At 41.5% G+C, this 19,264-nt stretch overlaps 1 gene segment (V, D, J or C); it reads right to left on the bottom strand.

Annotated features, from left to right (window-relative positions):
* Positions 1-4,411, bottom strand: LOC115576140 (Ig heavy chain V region 5A-like; the record flags this gene model as incomplete). The annotated part of the segment is given in 3 exon segments: positions 1-207; positions 4,151-4,239; positions 4,341-4,411. Coding segments are annotated over 3 exon segments (339 nt in total), but the record flags the coding sequence as incomplete, so codon positions are not given.
* Positions 4,412-19,264: the final 14,853 nt, after the last annotated feature.

The raw sequence follows: 19,264 nt of genomic DNA, 5'->3' as shown, positions 1-19,264 counted from the left end.
TCTGGCACAGTAATACACAGCAGTGTCTTCAGACTGCACATTCTGTCCATTTAGAGTCACTGTGCTGCTGGAAGAGTCTAAGTCGATACTGAATTTGTTCTTGAGTGAATCTTTATAGTATGAGCCTCCAGTATATTTCATCCCAATCCACTCCAGTCCTTTCCCTGCAGGCTGTCTGATCCAAGCTGTCCAGTAGTGCGATAGCCACTAACAGAATAAGAGACCTGACAGGTGATGGTTAGACGTTGACCTGGCTGCACAGTCACAGAGGCTGGCTGTGTCAACTGTTCACACTTCACACCTGTTAAAAAAAAAAAATGTTTTGAAAAAAATGATCAAGTTGAACTGCAAAAGAAGAACTGTTGACTTTGACAAATCCAGAGAGACTCACATCCAGCTGCCAACAGCAGCAGCAGAGCTACAGAAAACATGGTTGATGTTGAAACTGACGTGCTGTGAACTCCACTGACAGCCTGATGGGAAGTTTTTATAGCTGAGTAACAAGGAAGCTCACTGAGTTTGCATAGAATCAAACATATGGAGCATCAATGTTGGTCTGACTGGAGCCAATAGAAGAGTCTGTTGACTGTTATTATATCTGCAGAGTGAAAACATGCCTGGAAATCACCTCTGCTTTACACATGATATTTTCATTTCATTACACACTCAACTGGAACATTTTGAAAATGTTTCTGTTTTTACAGAAATGAAACAACTGTAAATGATTATCACAACTATTCTTACTGTGAATATTACATGAACCATAGATGATGGAAAACATATTCTTTAAAATCAGCATTACAATATTAATGATGATGTGTCATGGAAACAAAAGGAGAAACCATCAAGAATGTTGCTTTCTATAAGCCATGTTTACAGTGTGTTCAGCATGTTTTCAAATCATTAAAACACTTTAAATATGATGTGAGCTGTTTTCCTGAGAGAATGTATTTACTGTCAGCACCTCCTACACCACATTTAAGATTAACTTCAAATGTAAGAACAGCTTGTTGTTATTGCAGCATTTGATCACTTAGTGTTCTTCCTGTATTTGCAGCAAAGTGACAGCAGACAGCATCATGTAAACAGTATGAAAACTTCTGTCTGATGCTGCTGGTTGGCATGAAAGAGTTTTAATCATTTCAGTGTCCGCAGATGTTTGAAGACATACAGAGAAACTTGGAGCCTCGAGAGGAAAACAGCTGCTCAGGAACTGAAACCTGTGAGACAAAATGCAAAAACTACATCTGAGTGTTGAGAGTCAGTCAGTTAATATTAATGAGAACACAGAGTCTCCTTTAAGTAACAGAGGAGAGACAAACTTGTCACTGACTGCCCTCTAGTGATTTTATGAAAGAAACTAACATCATTTTTCACATTTATGTAGCCTAGTGAAATTAGAATAACGGAGGGAGCGAGAGATTAATATCTTTTCCTTCAAAACTCTAATGATTTCACTTATCTTGGTTCATAATATCCCTGACTGAAATGTATTAACCTTTCACGTAAAGTGACCAAAATCCTCAGCTTACTGAAGCTGTATGTAACTCAGTGATTGAGCTTAGTGCATTAATGACATGCATCTGAATATATCTGAATGAAAGTGGTTGCATTTATATAATGAGTCATTTAGATTCCATAAAATTCCTTAATTTTTATAAATGTTTACATTTGTAGTAGTTTCAGTGACCACATTGTTGTGCCATTTATCAACAAACACTCTTTATTGTCTTTTGTTTCATTTCATGTTTGCTATCAAATTCTCTCTGGAACAGATTTAAAATTATAATATAATTGTGTATGATATAAAATACTTCATGCTTTGTTTCCTTCAGTCCAGTAAAGATGAGTTCTGCAGGTTTTTGTACAGCTGCTCAACAACTCCAGTCACTGTGAGTCTCGAGCACAATAATAAACAGCAGAATCTTCAGTCTTCAGACTGTTCATCTGCAGATACACCTGCTGTCTGCTGTTGTCTCTGGAGATGGTAAACCGGCCTTTGACTGACTCAGAGTAGAACTGGCCGCTGTCATCAGTGTAAGTCAAGGCGATCCACTCCAGTCCTTTTCCAGGAGCCTGTCTGATCCAGTGCATCCAGTAGTTGCTGAATGTGAATCCAGAGGCTGTACAGGTCAATCTGTGAGATTCCCAGGCCTTTTAACCACTGCTTCAGATTCTGTCAGAGTCTGACCATCAACACCTGTTGAGACACAAATGAATATACAGTAATCAGTTAATGAAGCTGTAACCTTTTTTGGGTAACGTTAAATTAAGAGATCTTCACCTGCCCAGCAGACAGTTAACAGCAGCAGTCCTGTCCTATAGTCCATCATGTTAAACTGTGTGTCCACTGTTCTCTGTCATCCTCTCTGCAGTCAGATAAGTAGAGGAGGAAGACATCTGAGTTTTGCATTGACTCCTCCTCACATGGAGGAACTGGATTTAACTTGGATCTCAGTTACTGTTTGTTGAAACCGGACAATTGTTATTTACTGAACATGTTTCATTCATTCAACAGAAACTTAGCAGTTTTTGTGCAACTATTTGATAAACTCATCATTTAGTTTTGTTGCCCCTCATTATAAAGAATTGTGCATCATGTCGAGAATTTCACAAACTGATAAATTTTACACTACCACTAAATTGAGTATTTATAATAATATTTTAATCAGATCATCAAGAGATGACAACAGATGTTGTTCTTTGTGTTGTAATGTTGATTTTCCGGTGAAGTTTTCATGAGGCATACCTGTTAAAGGACATCGGGGGAAATTAAACTGCAGTAGCGAATACTGAACTTATTTAGGTTTCATATTTGTTTAGATAAAGTGCTCCTGGAATGCAGTTGTGAGCTGAAATAATATTGTCATTATTTCACTCACATATTCTGTGTCAAAATATCTCCATTCAATTGTATCATTATTGAATATTTAAAAAAACAGTTCATGTTTCTTTTACTTTGTTTAATGTGTCTCTTCCTCTTTTTACTGTAACAGTGAACTGGTGTTGAAATCATCAGTGGTCTGAGGGCTCCTCCTCTGGTGGCTTCATGTTACAAGTGTTCAGGCACTGAGGGGTTTTTGTTCAGGTCTACTGATGGTTTGTGTTATTGTGGCTCTCTGGCACAGTAATACACAGCAGTGTCTTCAGACTGCACATTCTGTCCATTTAGGCTACGTTCACACTGCAGGTCTTAATGCACAATTCCGATTTATTGCTCAAATCCGATTTTTTGTTTGGCTGTTCACATTACCTCTTTAAATGCGGCCTGTCTACGGATTGCTGTGTGAACAGCTCACGCTCCTGAAGTGACCCACATGCGCAGTTGATCATTGATGACATCACGCCACAGCGGTGTTTACGGAAGCGAACATGGCAACGGCAACCGGTAACGTGGGACTGTATGGCTTAATGCTAAAAACAGTGTGCGGCAGCCGGCAAATTTGTGAGCGGGGGATATCACGAAGGAGGAAGAGGAGAAAGAAAATTCATATTTTAATGATGGCTCTATGCGGAGCAATAGCGGCAACATCCGTACAGAGGAGTATTTGGATGCAGCGTCGGAGCCAGGAGTGGTGGGATCGGGATGTGGCTGGTTACACCTCACTGTCCCTCCACTGGCCGCCTGCTTCACGGCTGTTCTCCATTTTTGTTTTGATTATGTTCGTGGCTCCCGCTCGCTCCCGCCTGTGGCACACTTTTTTTTCAATCAACTTTATTTGTCATTCATTTACAAAACAGTGCAGCGCGGGTCAGAATGACGTCAAAGTCGCATTAAATGCGACCTGGCTGTTCAGATTGCGGTCGCATTCAAAAAAATCCGATACGTATCCGATTCAGTACCACATTTAAATGTGGCCTGAATCTGATTAGAAAATGTCAGATTCAGTGCGACTTGAGCTGTTCACACTGTCAAAAGCAAATCAGATATGGGTCACATATGAGCGAAAAAATCAGATTCAGGTCACTTGTAACTACAGTGTGAACGTAGCCTTAGAGTCACTGTGTTGCTGGAAGAATCTAATTCAAAACTGAACTTGTTCTTTAGTGAATCCTTGAGGTATGTGCTGTATCCCACACGTGTGCCTCCAGTCCACTCCAGTCCTTTCCCTGCAGGCTGTCTGATCCAAGCTGTAGCATAGCTGCTAACAGAATAAGAGACCTGACAGGTGATGGTCAGACGTTGACCTGGCTGCACAGTCACAGAGGCTGGCTGTGTCAACTGTTCACACTTCACACCTGTGGAGGAAAACATGTTGAATATTGAATGAGTGTAATAACAGTGAACAGTCAGTGTGCTGTGATCATACTGTCAGTGTCTCTGTCTCAGTGAGACTCACAGGATCCAGCAGCCAGCAGCAGCAGCAGAGCTACAGAGAACATGGTTGGTATTGAAGGTGATCTGATGGGAGCTTCTCTTCTTCTGCTGCAGCTGACAGCATGATATCAAGTCTTTATAGCAGACTGTGAGGAAGTTCACTTTGCATAGAGAAGGACACTGACAGGATATAAAAGGAGCATCAACTGTCCTGTTACAAGGAGTCACAGCTTGAAGTTGTAACGTGAACATTCATTTTGACACATATGTAAGACGATGTTCATGTGATTTAAATGATTTTACTTACTTTAGTGATTCCGTTTTTTTAATTCTTTACAAAACTTTAACAAGTCAGATGGAAACACACTGACATAAAGAGAACATTTGAGTACGTACATATACTGTATGTAAAAACACCAGAATTAATAGATTGTTTTTCTAAATCAAGCACTTTAATTGAGATGATTCCCTGATTGTGTTGATTTTCTTGAACTGAAATCTGTTTCTGTTATTGTGAAAAACAGACAGGTAAAGGTACAATATGTAAGACATCTAAAGCAACTGGCCGTAAAATCATCCTAACATGTCACAGAGACTGAGGAATAATGTCCATATAACATACAGTGGGGCAAAAAAGTATTTAGTCAGCCACCAATTGTGCAAGTTCTCCCACTTAAGATGAGAGTCCTGTAATTTTCATCATAGGTACACTTCAACTATGAGAGACAAAATGAGAAAAAAAGAAATCCAGAAAATCACATTGTCTGATTTTTAAAGAATTTATTTGCAAATTATGGTGGAAAATAAGTATTTGGTCAATAACAAAAGTTCATCTCAATACTTTGTTATATACCCTTTGTTGGCAATGACAGAGGTCGAACGTTTTCTGTAAGTCTTCACAAGGTTTTCCACACACTGTTGCTGGTATTTTGGCCCATTCCTCCATGCAGATCTCCTCTAGAACAGTGATATTTTCGGGCTGTCGCTGGGCAACACGGACTTTCAACTCCCTCCAAAGAGTTTCTATGGGGTTGAGATCTGGAGACTGGCTAGGCCACTCCAGGACCTTGAAATGCTTCTTAAGAAGCCACTCCTTCGTTGCCCGGGCGGTGTGTTTGGGATCATTGTCATGCTGAAAGACCCAGCCACGTCTCATCTTCAATCCCCTTGCTGATGGAAGGAGGCTTTCACTCAAAATCTCACGATACATGGCCCCATTCATTCTTTCCTTTACACAGATCAGTGGTCCTGGTCCCTTTGCAGAAAAACAGCCCCAAAGCATGATGTTTCCACCCCAATGCATCACAGTAGGTATGGTGTTCTTTGGATGCAACTCAGCATTCTTTCTCCTCAGAACACGACAAGTTCTATTTTGGTTTTTATCTGACCATATGACATTCTCCAAATCCTCTTCTGGATCATCCAAATGCTCTCTAGCAAACTTCAAACGGGCCTGGACATGTACCAGCTTAAGCAGGGGGGACACGTCTGGCACTGCAGGATTTGAGTCCCAGGCGGCGCAGTGCGTTACTGATGGTAGCCTTCGTTACTTTGGTCCCAGCTCTCTGCAGGTCATTCACTAGGTCCCCCCATGTGGTTCTGGGATTTTTGCTTACTGTTCTTGTGATCATTTTGACCCCACGGGGTGAGATCTTGTGTGGAGCCCCAGATCGAGGGAGATTATCAGTGGTCTTGTATGTCTTCCATTTTCTAATAATTGCTCCCACAGTTGATTTCTTCACACCAAGCTGCTTACCTATTGCAGATTCAGTCTCCCCAGCCTGGTGCAGGTCTGCAATTTTGTTTCTGGTGTCCTTTGACAGCTCTTTGGTCTTGGCCATAGTGGAGCTTGGAGTGTGACTGTTTGAGGTTGTGGACAGGTGTCTTTTATACTGATAACGAGTTCAAACAGGTGCCATTAATACAGGTAACGAGTGGAGGACAAATGAGCCTCTTAAAGAAGTTACAGGTCTGTGAGAGCCAGAAATCTTGCTTGTTTGTCGGTGACCAAATACTTATTTTACCGAGGAATTTACCAATTAATTCATTCAAAATCCTACAATGTGATTTCCTGGATTCTTTCCCCCATTCGGTCTCTCATAGTTGAAGTGTACCTATGATGAAAATTACAGGCCTCTCTCATCTTTTTAAGTGGGAGAACTTGCACAGTTGGTGGCTGACTAAATACTTTTTTGCCCCACTGTACTGAACTCACCAACAACAACAGTACAGCCAAAATATTCGCATTAAAAAAAATCTTTTGCAGACCGCAAATCATGTTGATGTTTTGAAATCATGTTTTGGTGTGTGGTGCCACCCACCGCTGTCTACAAATCATTGCAGTCAGTAGAGTCTCAGCTGCCGAGCAGCCACAGGTTGCCAGTCACGACTGAGCTACAATGGCGGACGCAACGAAATCTAAAAGACCTCGTTATGAATCACACATACGCCAAGATAAAATTCGAGGCAAAGCGAAGGTCTATATAGGAGATGCATTAGAACGGTGGAGACAGTTGAAAGCTGAGAGGGATTTGAAAATGGATGCAGAATTGGCTACTCTTCTCCTAGACAGGTAAGTTAAGCTTGGCTAACTAAGTTGGCATCATAGCTTGACGGGGATGGACATTTCGAATACTTTGAACTGTCGAGTAATGACGTTATTCATTTCGATCATAGAAACAAACGTTAGCAGCACAGCAAATGCTAGCAGCATTAGCACTTTCCTGGTATGGGCATCCGGTCTCCAGCGTGCTGCCTTCCACTCGATGTCCACTCGATGTCCAGCAGCTGTCGGCGTGTTTGCCAGCAGCGGCTGGACAATACGAAATCTTACATTTGATACTTCGCCAAATTCGAGTCCTCTTTAGGTCTTTGCATGTATATCGCTAAACTATATAACGTTATAAGAGGGGAGGCAAAAATGAAGGACAGTTCTGTCAAATATCATGCATAACGTTATTCCATCTGATATGTCCATCCCTAGTCAGCAGCTAACGTTACCATAGATGATAATACATCTTGATCTTTACTGAGAGAACAGAATTGTGTGTCTTAGAGCCACTCATTTATGATAAAACGGCGTAGGATTCGTCGCTCGCCATAGTCACTCCTCGCTCATTGCTGACGGAGAATACGCCAACCGCTCTGGCAACCTCGAGTCTGAAGGGGAAGGGGTGGAGGGGGAGGCGGATACGACTCGCTGCAGTACTTTAAGTTTTGAATAATAAACAGCAAAATCTTCAAAATGTTCATCTACAGATACACCTGCTGTCTGCTGTTGTCTCTGGTGATGGTAAACCGGCCTTTGACTGACTCAGAGTGGTAGATGTAGGTACTGTCATATCTGATATACGCAACCCACTTCAGTCCTTTTCCAGCAGCCTGTCTGATCCAAGCAGTATCAATATTGCCACCAAACCCTGAATATGTGCAGGTCAGTCTGTGGGATTCTCCAGGTCTTTTAACTGCTGGTTCAGACTCAGTCAGTGTTTGACCCTCAGTACCTACAGACAGTTAAACAGCTCATTAGTTACTGTATTGCAGCCATGTTGTCTTTGTAGCAGGAGGTTTGTCAGAAAAACAATCATTGTTCTTACCTGCCCAGTTAATAGACAGGATGAGAAAAACAACCAAATAATCTGGTGTGATCATTGTAAAAGCCAGTTGTCTCTGTCCAGTCTACAGTATGTCTGTCAGTGATTCAGTCTCTGTCCTTCACTCTGCAACACATATGTAGAGATGAAGAGATCAGAGTTTTGCATCGACTCCTCCTCCTCACAGAGAAACACACCATATCTCACACACATCTGGACAGAACAACAATGACATCTTCATATTATGCGATACATTTTAGGATTTCCATTGTGATGTTTTATGATAATAATTAAGAAGTGTCTGAAGTTATTTAACAGTGATGTTTATTCACACACCAGTAAGATGTATTTATTTTTTGGTCCATCCATATACTGGATATATGTAATTGTTCAAATATATTCTAATCACCTGCTGTTAAACATTAATAATTGGAACATTATAAACCATCATTGTTGTAGAAAAACAAATGTTAGATGAAACACTGAGAAACAGGAAGTCACAAACCACAACATCAGCTGTTGTTTTCATATGATGCATGTATGTATGTGTGAGTGTTTAGAGTCACTGTCATACTCTCCTTAGTTAGTGTCATCTGACTTCATATGTTCTGCTGCCACCTGTAGGTCTTTGGAAACAAATGTTCTGTGGAGTTTTTGTAAAGCTTCTCTGCTTCCTTTAACCAGTGCAGTGGTGCTTCTAGCTTTCATGACGCCCTGGGTGAACCTCACCTCCAACGTCGTTTCTAGGGAATACAAAGTTATGGAGTAAGATAGCTATCAAAAAGATGTTTGCATGATTCTAACCATTCGTATTCGTAATGTTAAACATTTGTATGTCAATAAAATTGTTGTACACAAAATTTTACTGTCATATACAAGTCTGAGAAATTGTTTGGGTTAGGGTTATTCTTATGTATGAGTCTAAAAGCTGTGACTTGTGACTACAACTCTAATTTCTACGACTACGAAGTCTTCACTGTGAACACGAATTCTAGTTTGTGGGTACGAGTAGAGAAGTGTTGAAATTATGTCATGTAGGTCACAGGGTGATCACAGGGGAAAATAATCGAACCCTGATTACTCCAAACGTTGCACTGTACCTGTCCTCTGTGAGGGGGGCGGGTCGAGAGACGAGCTGCCTGAATCTGACCGCACAGAGAACCCAAGACCAAGAGAGAGACTTACTGATACTGTAGCAGAATTACAATGTCCCAAAGACTGAAACCATCCGGTGCCCAGTGAAGGTAAAGACGGAAAGAAGAGGAAGAAAAACGTGAAGAAGATACAGGTACAGTAACGTCAATTTGATAAAGCGAAAGGAGATTAATAGTTTAATGCATCATAGTTACAGTTGTTGGAGCAGAGTGTTACCTTGCTAGCTTACTTCGGACGATAGCACTAGCAGCATTGTTTAATAATCAATAAATAGCTGAGTCAACGTGTGTTAATGTTACTCCATCAGGGACGTTTGGAAAGTTAACGTTAGGCCTGTTCAGGTGTTATTTTACAGGTGTCTTTCCTGCTTGTATGTCAGTTAAAATGCTTTTAGTTTTCCATCCCCTTTGTAATAGGGTCTGTAAGCCTTTGGTTTATTGTGTCACAGTTTATGTTTGTTAAAGTGTACACCTCTACCTCAGCACAGCAGAGTGACACAGCATCAGGACTAAAGGCTGACTGGCCATCTCTTCTAACTGACAAAGTGATATGAGAGTTAGTTCACAGAGGCCCATTTTATATAAAAAGCAGTTACACATTTCCCAAAAACAAAGATGGGAGAGTGTCAACATGACTTTTGTAACAGATCCGTAGTCAATGTTTTCTCCAAAAGAATACAGACTTAATAAGGAAGGACTAAAGGACTTTAAAAATGCAAGCCACTTGCTGAAGGTTCATGACGGTAGCCGGGAGCACAATACCCACATGGCAGCATGAAAGGAGTTGTAGGTCGTTTTGCAAAGCTTCTGACAATAGATAAGAGAGAGGTGGCACTTGCTGAGGCTGAGAGATAATATGTTTGCACAATGCCTTATTTATATCGATTTTTATCACTTGTTTCTTTCTTCAGTTTTTATTTGGTGTGATATTTTTTACTTAAAATCTTGAATACATACATACAGTTTCTGTGTGAGTGTATGAACACTGATTGTGAAATTGACTGCGCTGCAAGGGGACGCTGGCTAAAATCTCGTTCATGTGCATTTGTCTACAAGGAAGCCGATGGGAAATCAATCACTGGCTCGATGGATTATCATACACACATTATGACGTGTCTGCACGGGGGGCGGAGGACACGCGCCAGCAGACACAGCTCGCAGTTGACTGGCTCTGTGGAACTGGCTCTAGTGTTGTGTCGGTCCGAACGTGTCATTCGAACGAATGAATCTTTTGAGTGAACGAAGTGAAGTGAATCACTTCATGAGCTGATTCGTTCCTTTCTCAGTTCAGTTGAGCTCAGCCGCGAGCATGCCGGCTGGGAGTGGAACTGCTGCGACTCACACAGAGAACTGTAAGGATGTAATTCACGTTCGCGCTGTGATTCGTTCATGATTTGCGAACCTACTGCACACAGAGAACTGTCGATGAGGACGTGATTCTCGTTCACGCACTGTGCTGAAAGTGGCGCTGTGTCACTCACCCACTCACTCAGGGCAGAGGAGTTGATTCACGTTCAGTAACCGTACTGCTAAAATTAGCGCTGTGTTGCTAACATCCGTGTAGCATCATGTTAAGCGATTTTACTGTGCACAGAGGACACTTTCACGATGTGATAATTTTAGTGCATGTTAACCACTCAAAGCAGCGCTGCATCTCCCGCGAATGATTGTGTACTATAGTCCATGAACGCACCGTCCCTCAGTAAGTGAACGTGACCCTCAGGGCTGAATCATGAACTGAAGGATGGATCGTTTGGCTGCTCATCAGTTCAGGGAGTTGGAGAGCACTGAATGATTCGGTGAACGAATCTTTTGAACGAATCATTTTAATGAACGGATTCTAGAGATTCAGTACAGTAACAAGAACTGCCGTTCCCATCACTAACTGGCTCCAGACTGGTTTCTTCAGCCGAAGCCTGAACAACGCCACTTGTGCCTGGCTTTGAATGATCTGAACCATCATTTAGCAATAAACTCTGCAACTGTCTAATTATTTAAACCATGAACATGGTTCACTACAAACACTTTTCAAGGTGCATTTGCAATTTTTTCCAGCACCATACGGCTGTGATTAATTTAAATACAGGCTAAACAGCCAAAATGCTTGACTATGGCATTCTTCTGACTTTCTTTGATGCCACTTTTCAGGCTGCCAAATAAAACAAATGTGTTTAATTGTACGTGCGATGTTATGGTCTCAATTTCAAGGTCGGAGAAGTTCCTCTTCTTGGACGTATTACGCATCTCCATGTCGTAAACTCTAGGGGCGAAGCCTCTAAACTGAGAATATTTAAGGGCGTGATATTTAAATGACGATTGTTTTCAGCCGCCACGTTTATCAACACCCGATCATTCTTATGCTGTGATCGACGAGATACGAGCACTTCATGAATCACACGTGAACCCTGTCGAAGAGGATTTCTGCGCTCGGATCTGCGCTGGTTTCTACGTTAGATTGGTAAATGAGGGCCAAGGTGTCTTCAAAAGGAAGGGAGCCAAATCCAAACAAAGTGAAAGCTATCCTACAGGTGCCTGAGCCTACATGTATGGAGGACGTGAGGCGCCTTATATGCATGGCAAACTACCTGTCAAAGCTTGTACCTCAGATGGCAAAAGTGGCTCACTCAGATGCATCACCATACGGAATAGGTGCCGTTCTTACACAGAAGCAGGCAGGCCCTGGCAAAAGGTCGGAACGGACCTGTTTGAGTGGGTTAACCCTTTGATGCAAAACATGGGTCAAAAGTGACCCGGCAGAGTTTTTATTTTCTATATCTTTGCAATTAATTACTTTCATCATTCAGTATTCAAGGTATTCCTCAATTAGCTTGTTTTTGATCATCATACATCTTTATCTTATTTTTTCCTTTCTTACTTTTTGAATAAAAACCCCTTTTTTTATCAGTAACCCTCTAATGCACAACATGGGTAAAAAATGACCCATATTCATTAGTGGGCTGTGCTCGCCAGCCCACTATGGACACCTCTATAGCAGAGCTATAGGTGTCCATAGTGGGCTGTGCCCCACACCGTTGAGCGCACACAAACAAAAAATATATCAAAAAGTGCGGCTGGATTGCATGGGGTGTGCTATTATTTTTCTCACCAGAATATACATTTTTCGCGACTTAAGTCGCGAAAAACTGCGACAAATTTCCCATAAGGAATGAATGGGACGAGGTCAAAAAAGTCACAAATCTGCGACATTTTTCAAACATCTCCTGGTCGGGCATACGTTCACGTGGAAACACCATTCCAGCTTTAAAATGTAGGCACAAGTCCTGAGTATTTAAGTTGTGTATGAACTTTTTTCCTATGTTGTGTAGTTTTTGAACTGTGATCCTTGAATGAAGGTGAGTGATTTTGGAAAAATTCAGGGTTTTCAATGATTGTGTATGGCGGAATGTTCGTGCAGCAGAGTGGAGAGGGCCAACTGACAGAGTGAGAGAGACTCAAAAATTTGCTCCGAAATTTTCTCTTTCCGTGACGATCCTGACCACAAATTAGGCTCAAAAACAGTGATATTTTCCAGAGTTGTAGCCACACTTGTCTTCTTTCTCCCAATGTGTCTACTTTATCGGTAGGATTTACGGTTTTTGAATTATCGACCGCTAACCGACAAGAGTAGCTCTGAAATGCTCCATTTTCTCCAATGTAAATCGGGAGAAGGATTTCCAAAACTGCACCCTTTTTTAACTCGTTGCCATTTCCACATTTCTGAAGCTAGGACCACAAAACTTAATGAGTGTGTTCTTTAAGGCCTTTCTGGCTCGATCGTGAAAAAAAAATTGTCGATATCATGTATGATTTTGACCAAATAGCACTAGTTTGACGTCCTAGATGTGAGGCAGAAATTGCTCTCAAATCAGCTCCCTCACAGTCCGTTGCTACGGCCCTTGCCAACGGTCACCTAGCAACCAAAAACAGCTGGGCCAAGAGAGGGAGTGACAGACAGACAGACACTAGACACACATCAGACAGACAGACACACAGACAGACAGACAGGAGACGCACATCAGACAGACAGACAGACAGACAGGAGACACACATCAGACGGACACACAGACAGACACACAGGAGACACACATCAGACAGACACACAGACAGACACACAGGAGACACACATCAGACAGACACACAGACAGACACACAGGAGACACACATCAGACGGACACACAGACAGACAGACAGGAGACACACATCAGACTGACACACAGACAGACACACAGGAGACACACATCAGACAGACAGACAGACAGGAGACACACATCAGACGGACAGACAGACAGAGCGACATGTAGACACACACACAGAGCTGCTTAAGCGTGCTCTCACATGCACACAGACGCACACACACAGTATATTTCCCAGCATTTAAACTACATTAAACGATCATTTTTTCACTCATTCAATGTGCGGCTTGATCAGACTCTGTATGCTATAATTCAGTTTTCTAGAATATTAATCTTTCGCGTCGTAAGACGCGAACAGCTGCGAGACACTTCCCATAAGGAATGAATGGGATGAGGTCAAAAAACTCGCAAATCTGCGATGTTTTTCAAACATCTCCTGCTCTGGCATACATTCAGCTAGAAACACCATTCCAACTTTAAAATGTAGGCACAGGTCTTGAGTATTTTTGTTGTATTTGAACTTTTTTCCTATGATGTGTAGTTTTTGAACTGTGATCCTTGAACGATGGTGAGTGATTTTGGAGAAATTCAGGGTTTTCAATGATTGTGTATGGCGGAATGTTCGTGCAGCAGAGTGGAGAGGGCCAACTGTCAGAGTGAGAGAGACTCAAAAATTTGCTCCGAAATTTTCTCTTTCCGTGACGATCCTGACCACAAATTAGGCTCAAAAACAGTGATATTTTCCAGAGTTGTAGCCACACTTGTCTATTTTCTCCCAATGTGTCTACTTTATCGGTAGGATTTACGGTTTTTGAATTATCGACCGCTAACCAACAAGAGTAGCTCTGAAATGCTCCATTTACTCCAATGTAAATCGGGAGAAGGATTTCCAAATCTGCACCCTTTTTTAACTCGCTGTCATTTCCACATTTCTGAAGCTAGGACCACAAAACTTAATGAGTGTGTTCTTTAAGGCCTTTCTGGCTCGATCGTAAAAAAAAAAATGGTCGATATCAGGTATGATTTTGACCAAATAGCACTAGTTTGACGTCCGAGATGTGAGGCAGAAATTGCTCTCAAATCAGCTCCCTCACAGTCCGTTGCTACGGCCCTTGCCAACGGTCACCTAGCAACCAAAAACAGCTGGGCCAAGAGAGAGAGTGACGGACAGACAGACACTAGACACACATCAGACAGACAGACAGACAGACAGACACACATGTAGGAACCAGCCATCGTCCTCTGTTTCTCTCACCACAGGAGGTGTGAATGGCATGTCAGTGTCCATCTCACCTCTCACCTACTCCCTGCCATATTGTGGTAGCTTGGATACTGTACTTCCTTTGCCCCCCTTTTCTTTGACACTATGCTGTTGACAAAAACAGCATGTGATCCAGCTATATGCATTTTTCGCCTGCGAGAAAGGACAGTCTGCTGAGTTCTCATGTGGAATCACCAGATAACCTCCTGATTCTGTTCCTTCCCCCGCCTAGAGAGAGTTCTGACCCTTTTATTGCCCTCTCTCTCACACTCTGGCCTTATTAGAGCCTCTCATAATAAACCTATGGACAATCAGGCTCGGAAAGGACTTGATCAATACCTGGGTTACATCAGTGCCTGTCTACGCTTTCACGGACTGTTTACATTCAGTGCCAATTCAATCACTGGAAAACATCAGGTTTATCCTTTGTTACAACTTGCTTGTCACCAAAGGAAAAGCCCACATCTGGCATGTACTATAAAGATGTCATCCCATAAGTTACGACACCTAAACCCGGCAGGGTGTCTTCACATTCATTTTAAAGAAACCAAAAGCCTTGATTTCTCCTGTAATACAAAGAAACATTAGATTACAAACTCATTTTCTTTTTGACAGTTTACCTTTAACTAGCTAAATGAGACCTCAAACATGCTCTGTCTCTCATTTGTGTTGGTTAAAGAAAACTTATGTTAAGAATCACAGGGTTAATGTCAATACTTCGGTGGAGCTAGAGTACCACCTCCTGGTAAGTTTTGGTATAATTTCAAAGGCCAATACTAATGGAATGTTCTATTTTATCATCTATTTCTAAGTATTTAGACGATTTCTTTTAATCTGATACATGTCTGGGAAGTATAAACTGTCAATGTATGAGATATTCTTGAGCCATTAGTGCCTTTAATGATTATGTGCTTGTATTTGTGTTGTATTTTAACCCATAATTTGTCTTTTGCCTATTAGGCAACTTCAATTGTGTTCTTTTATATTTCCATAACAATTGTTAATGTGAGACCATGGTGGATTTCAGCACATAGTCAGTTGCGATTTAAAACTTTTATCAAATCATTAGTTTGATTCAACAAGTGAGAAATCGGTAACATGAGCTATGACGTCGCCGGAGGAAACAACGTGACCAGGCCGCCCGAGTCCGCCCTCAGTTCCGCCCCCGGTTAAAACAATAATAGCCCATGTATCCCGCTGCTCTTCGCTTCTCCTGAAAAACTCTTCGCTTCTCCTGAAACTCTCTTCTCTTCTCCTGAAAAAACTTCTTCGCATTCTTCGCTTGCTTTCGATTGCCACTTTCGTACTTACTTTAATTTTTAGTATGCGCAACTTCTTATTTTTCAAGTTAATTTCCGTACTTTGCCAGATTTCTGAAGCTCTGAGACTTAGTAACCTCCAGAGATTTGAGCCACTTGCGAGATACCTCTCCCGGTGAAGCTCTTTTATTCTGAAAAGATTTTTTCCTGTGAAATTCGAGCAAGAACGAAATTGATTCTTTTATTTTTGTGATATTTTGCTCATTGTTAGAGTATCGTACTTAAAGCCAAAGAAACCATTTTTGTTTTCTTGTATTTAGTAACAGAGAAGGATTGTCCGGCCGGCATTTCTCTCCCAGTTATTTTTACGCAAGAAAGTCAATTCAATATATATTCGGAGCTCCGTAATCACCAATTCTATCGAGACTCTGATAACTCTTAAGCCATTACGAAGTCGGTGCAGTTAAACTGCTCAAGAAGCCGTGAAGAACATATCCACAGCAGAACCGCCTACAGCGATCTCAAGCGAGACACTTCGCTGGGCAGAGGGAGTTCGGCCCGAGACGGCATCAAATTCCAGCGGTACGGCAGCCGACAGGCCGCAAAGAGCTCAGACGGAATCCCCGCTGTGCCGGTAACACTACGTCACCAGGGGTTGCCTCGCCATCATCCTGCGGCTGGACGGACGCGGCTTCTGCATCTAAGCTGACCCAGAGAGCCCGGATTCTGGATCATCTCCCCTCTTCAAACAAAAGTAGGCTAAGAACTCCACACACGACAAGAGTCACATGTGAATGATATCAGAGTTGGTGTTTGTGAAAGCTTCGAATATATATATCATAAATCCAAAACATCTCCCATATAATTCCGTTAGAAATTAATCCCGTACTCGCGAATTAACGGTTCCATGTCAAAATCCACCATTGTCTGAATCCATCCAGTCAATAATTCATTTCAGTCTTCACACTTTCTGTTATTTTGTTACCAGTTTGAATTTACCTCATGTCATTTAATCTGCATTTATTTAGTTAATAAACATATTTAATCTTATGTCGTTGTCTGTGCACGTTTAATTTGAAGTAGGAAATCGATGGGATCGTGGAAAGAATTCACTGCTTCAGAATAGGAACTAATAGACACTGAAATTAAACAAGATTCATTTGAGATTGATTATTTATCTGTCTACAAACTTGGACAGTTGATATCTTAACTAATTACCTCCGAGATTAGTTTAGAATTCAAATATCGGAGGTGGTGCCCTGTAAACGAGTGTAAATTAATCGCCAGTGATTAATTATCAAATATTTATCAAAGTAGTGTCTCCTACACACAGGAGACACACATCAGACAAACAGACAGACAGGAGACACACATCAGACAGACAGACAGGAGACACAAATCAGACAGACAGATGGACAGACAGACAGAGCGACATGTAGACACACACACACACAGAGCTGCTTAAGCATGCTCTCACATGCACACAGACGCACACACACAGTATATTTCCCAGCATTTAAACTACATTAAACGATCATTTTTTCACTCATTCAATGTGCGGCGTGATCGGACTCTGTATGCTATAATTCAGTTTTCTAGAATATTAATCTTTCGCGTCGTAAGACGCGAACAGCTGCGAGACACTTCCCGTAAGGAATGAATGGGATGAGGTCAAAAAACTCGCAAATCTGCGATGTTTTTCAAACATCTCCTGCTCTGGCATACATTCAGCTAGAAACACCATTCTAGCTTTAAAATGTAGGCACAGGTCTTGAGTATTTTTGTTGTATTTGAACTTTTTTCCTATGATGTGTAGTTTTTGAACTGTGATCCTTGAACGATGGTGAGTGATTTTGGAGAAATTCTGGGTTTTCAATGATTGTGTATGGGGGAATGTTCGTGCAGCAGAGTGGAGAGGGCCAACTGACTCCCTCACAGTCCGTTGCTACGGCCCCTGCCAACTGTCACCTAGCAACCGAAATCAGCTGGGCAAGGAGAGAGAGTGACAGACAGACAGACAGGAGACATACATCAGACAGACAGACAGACAGACAGACAGGAGACACACATCGGACAGACAGACAGACAGACAGACAGACAGGAGACACACATGAGACAGACCGAAAGACAGACAGAGAGACATGTACACACACACACACACACACACAGCAATGCTTAAGTGTGCACTCACATGCACACAAACGCAAACACACACAGTATATTTCCCAACATTTAAACTACATTTAATGATTATTTTTATGCTCATTCAATGTGCGGCTGGATCGGACTCCGGTTGCTATTATTCAGCTTTACGAAATGTTAATTTTTCGCGACATAAGTCGCGAAAACTGCGATAAAATTTCCCATAAGGAATGAATGGGGGGAGGTCAAAAAAGTCGCAAATCTGCAACGTTTTTCAAACATCTCCTGCTCGGGCATACGTTCACGTAGAAACACCATTTCAGCTTTAAAATGTAGGCACAAGTACTGAGTATTTAAGTTGTATTTGAACTTTTTTCCTATGATGTGTAGTTTTTGAACTGTGATCCTTGAATGACGGTGAGTGATTTTGGAAAAATTCTGGGTTTTCAATGATTGTGTATGGCGGAATGTTCGTGCAGCAGAGTGGAGAGGGCCAACTGACAGAGTGAGAGAACCTCAAAAATTCTCTCAGAAATTTTCTCTTTCCGTGACGATCCTGGCCACAAATTAGGCTCAAAAACAGTGATATTTTCCAGAGTTGTAGCCACACTTGTCTTCTTTCTTCCAATGTGTCTACTTTATCAGTAGGATTTACGGTTTTTGAATTGTCGACCGCTAACCGACAAGAGTAGCTCTCAAATGCTCCATTTACTCCAATGTAAATCGGGAGGAGAAATTTCAAAACTGCCGCCTTTTTTAACTCACTGCCATTTCCACATTTCTGAAGCTAGGACCACAAAACTTGATGTGTGTGTTCCTTAAGGCCTTTCCCGCTTGATGGTGAGGAAACTTTGCTGATGCCATGTTTGCTTTTTCGTCACGGGGCAAAGCGCACAGCCCACTCTCGCGATTTCCCGGCGGGGAATTGTCTAGTTTTCTATGCTATTTCATCGATTGCTGAGTGTTTCTATGATATGTCTTTGAAAAAAAAATAATTGTATCATTTATTATTCCAAGTATGCAGTAAATATCTTGTTTTTGTTTCACACAAATCATATTTTATCTTTTTTCTTTCTTACTTTATGAACAAGCACAGCTTTTGTATTTCTACATCAACTTCACACACATGGGTCAAAAACGACCCACATAAGTTTGCTATAGAATTTGGTGTCAACTGTGCTTGTGACATTTGCTCCCTGTGTAAGTATTGTCAATATTTTTCAATTGTTCTAACATTACCTTTGAAAATATTTGATGACAACTGTGAAAGATAACTGTACGTAACATGTTTACCTTGAGAGTGGGTACATTACTTGACAGAAAGTTAAAAGTAATTACTATGAGCTAGTTAGCGAGCTGTTGACATATTCTATTTTAGTTAGCTAATTCTACCATAGTTAGGTA

Source organism: Sparus aurata, chromosome 23, assembly GCF_900880675.1.
Source record: "Sparus aurata chromosome 23, fSpaAur1.1, whole genome shotgun sequence".
NCBI lineage: Eukaryota > Metazoa > Chordata > Actinopteri > Spariformes > Sparidae > Sparus > Sparus aurata.
The sequence above is the reverse complement of the archived record's forward strand: the minus strand, read 5'-3'. Positions and strand labels throughout refer to the sequence as shown.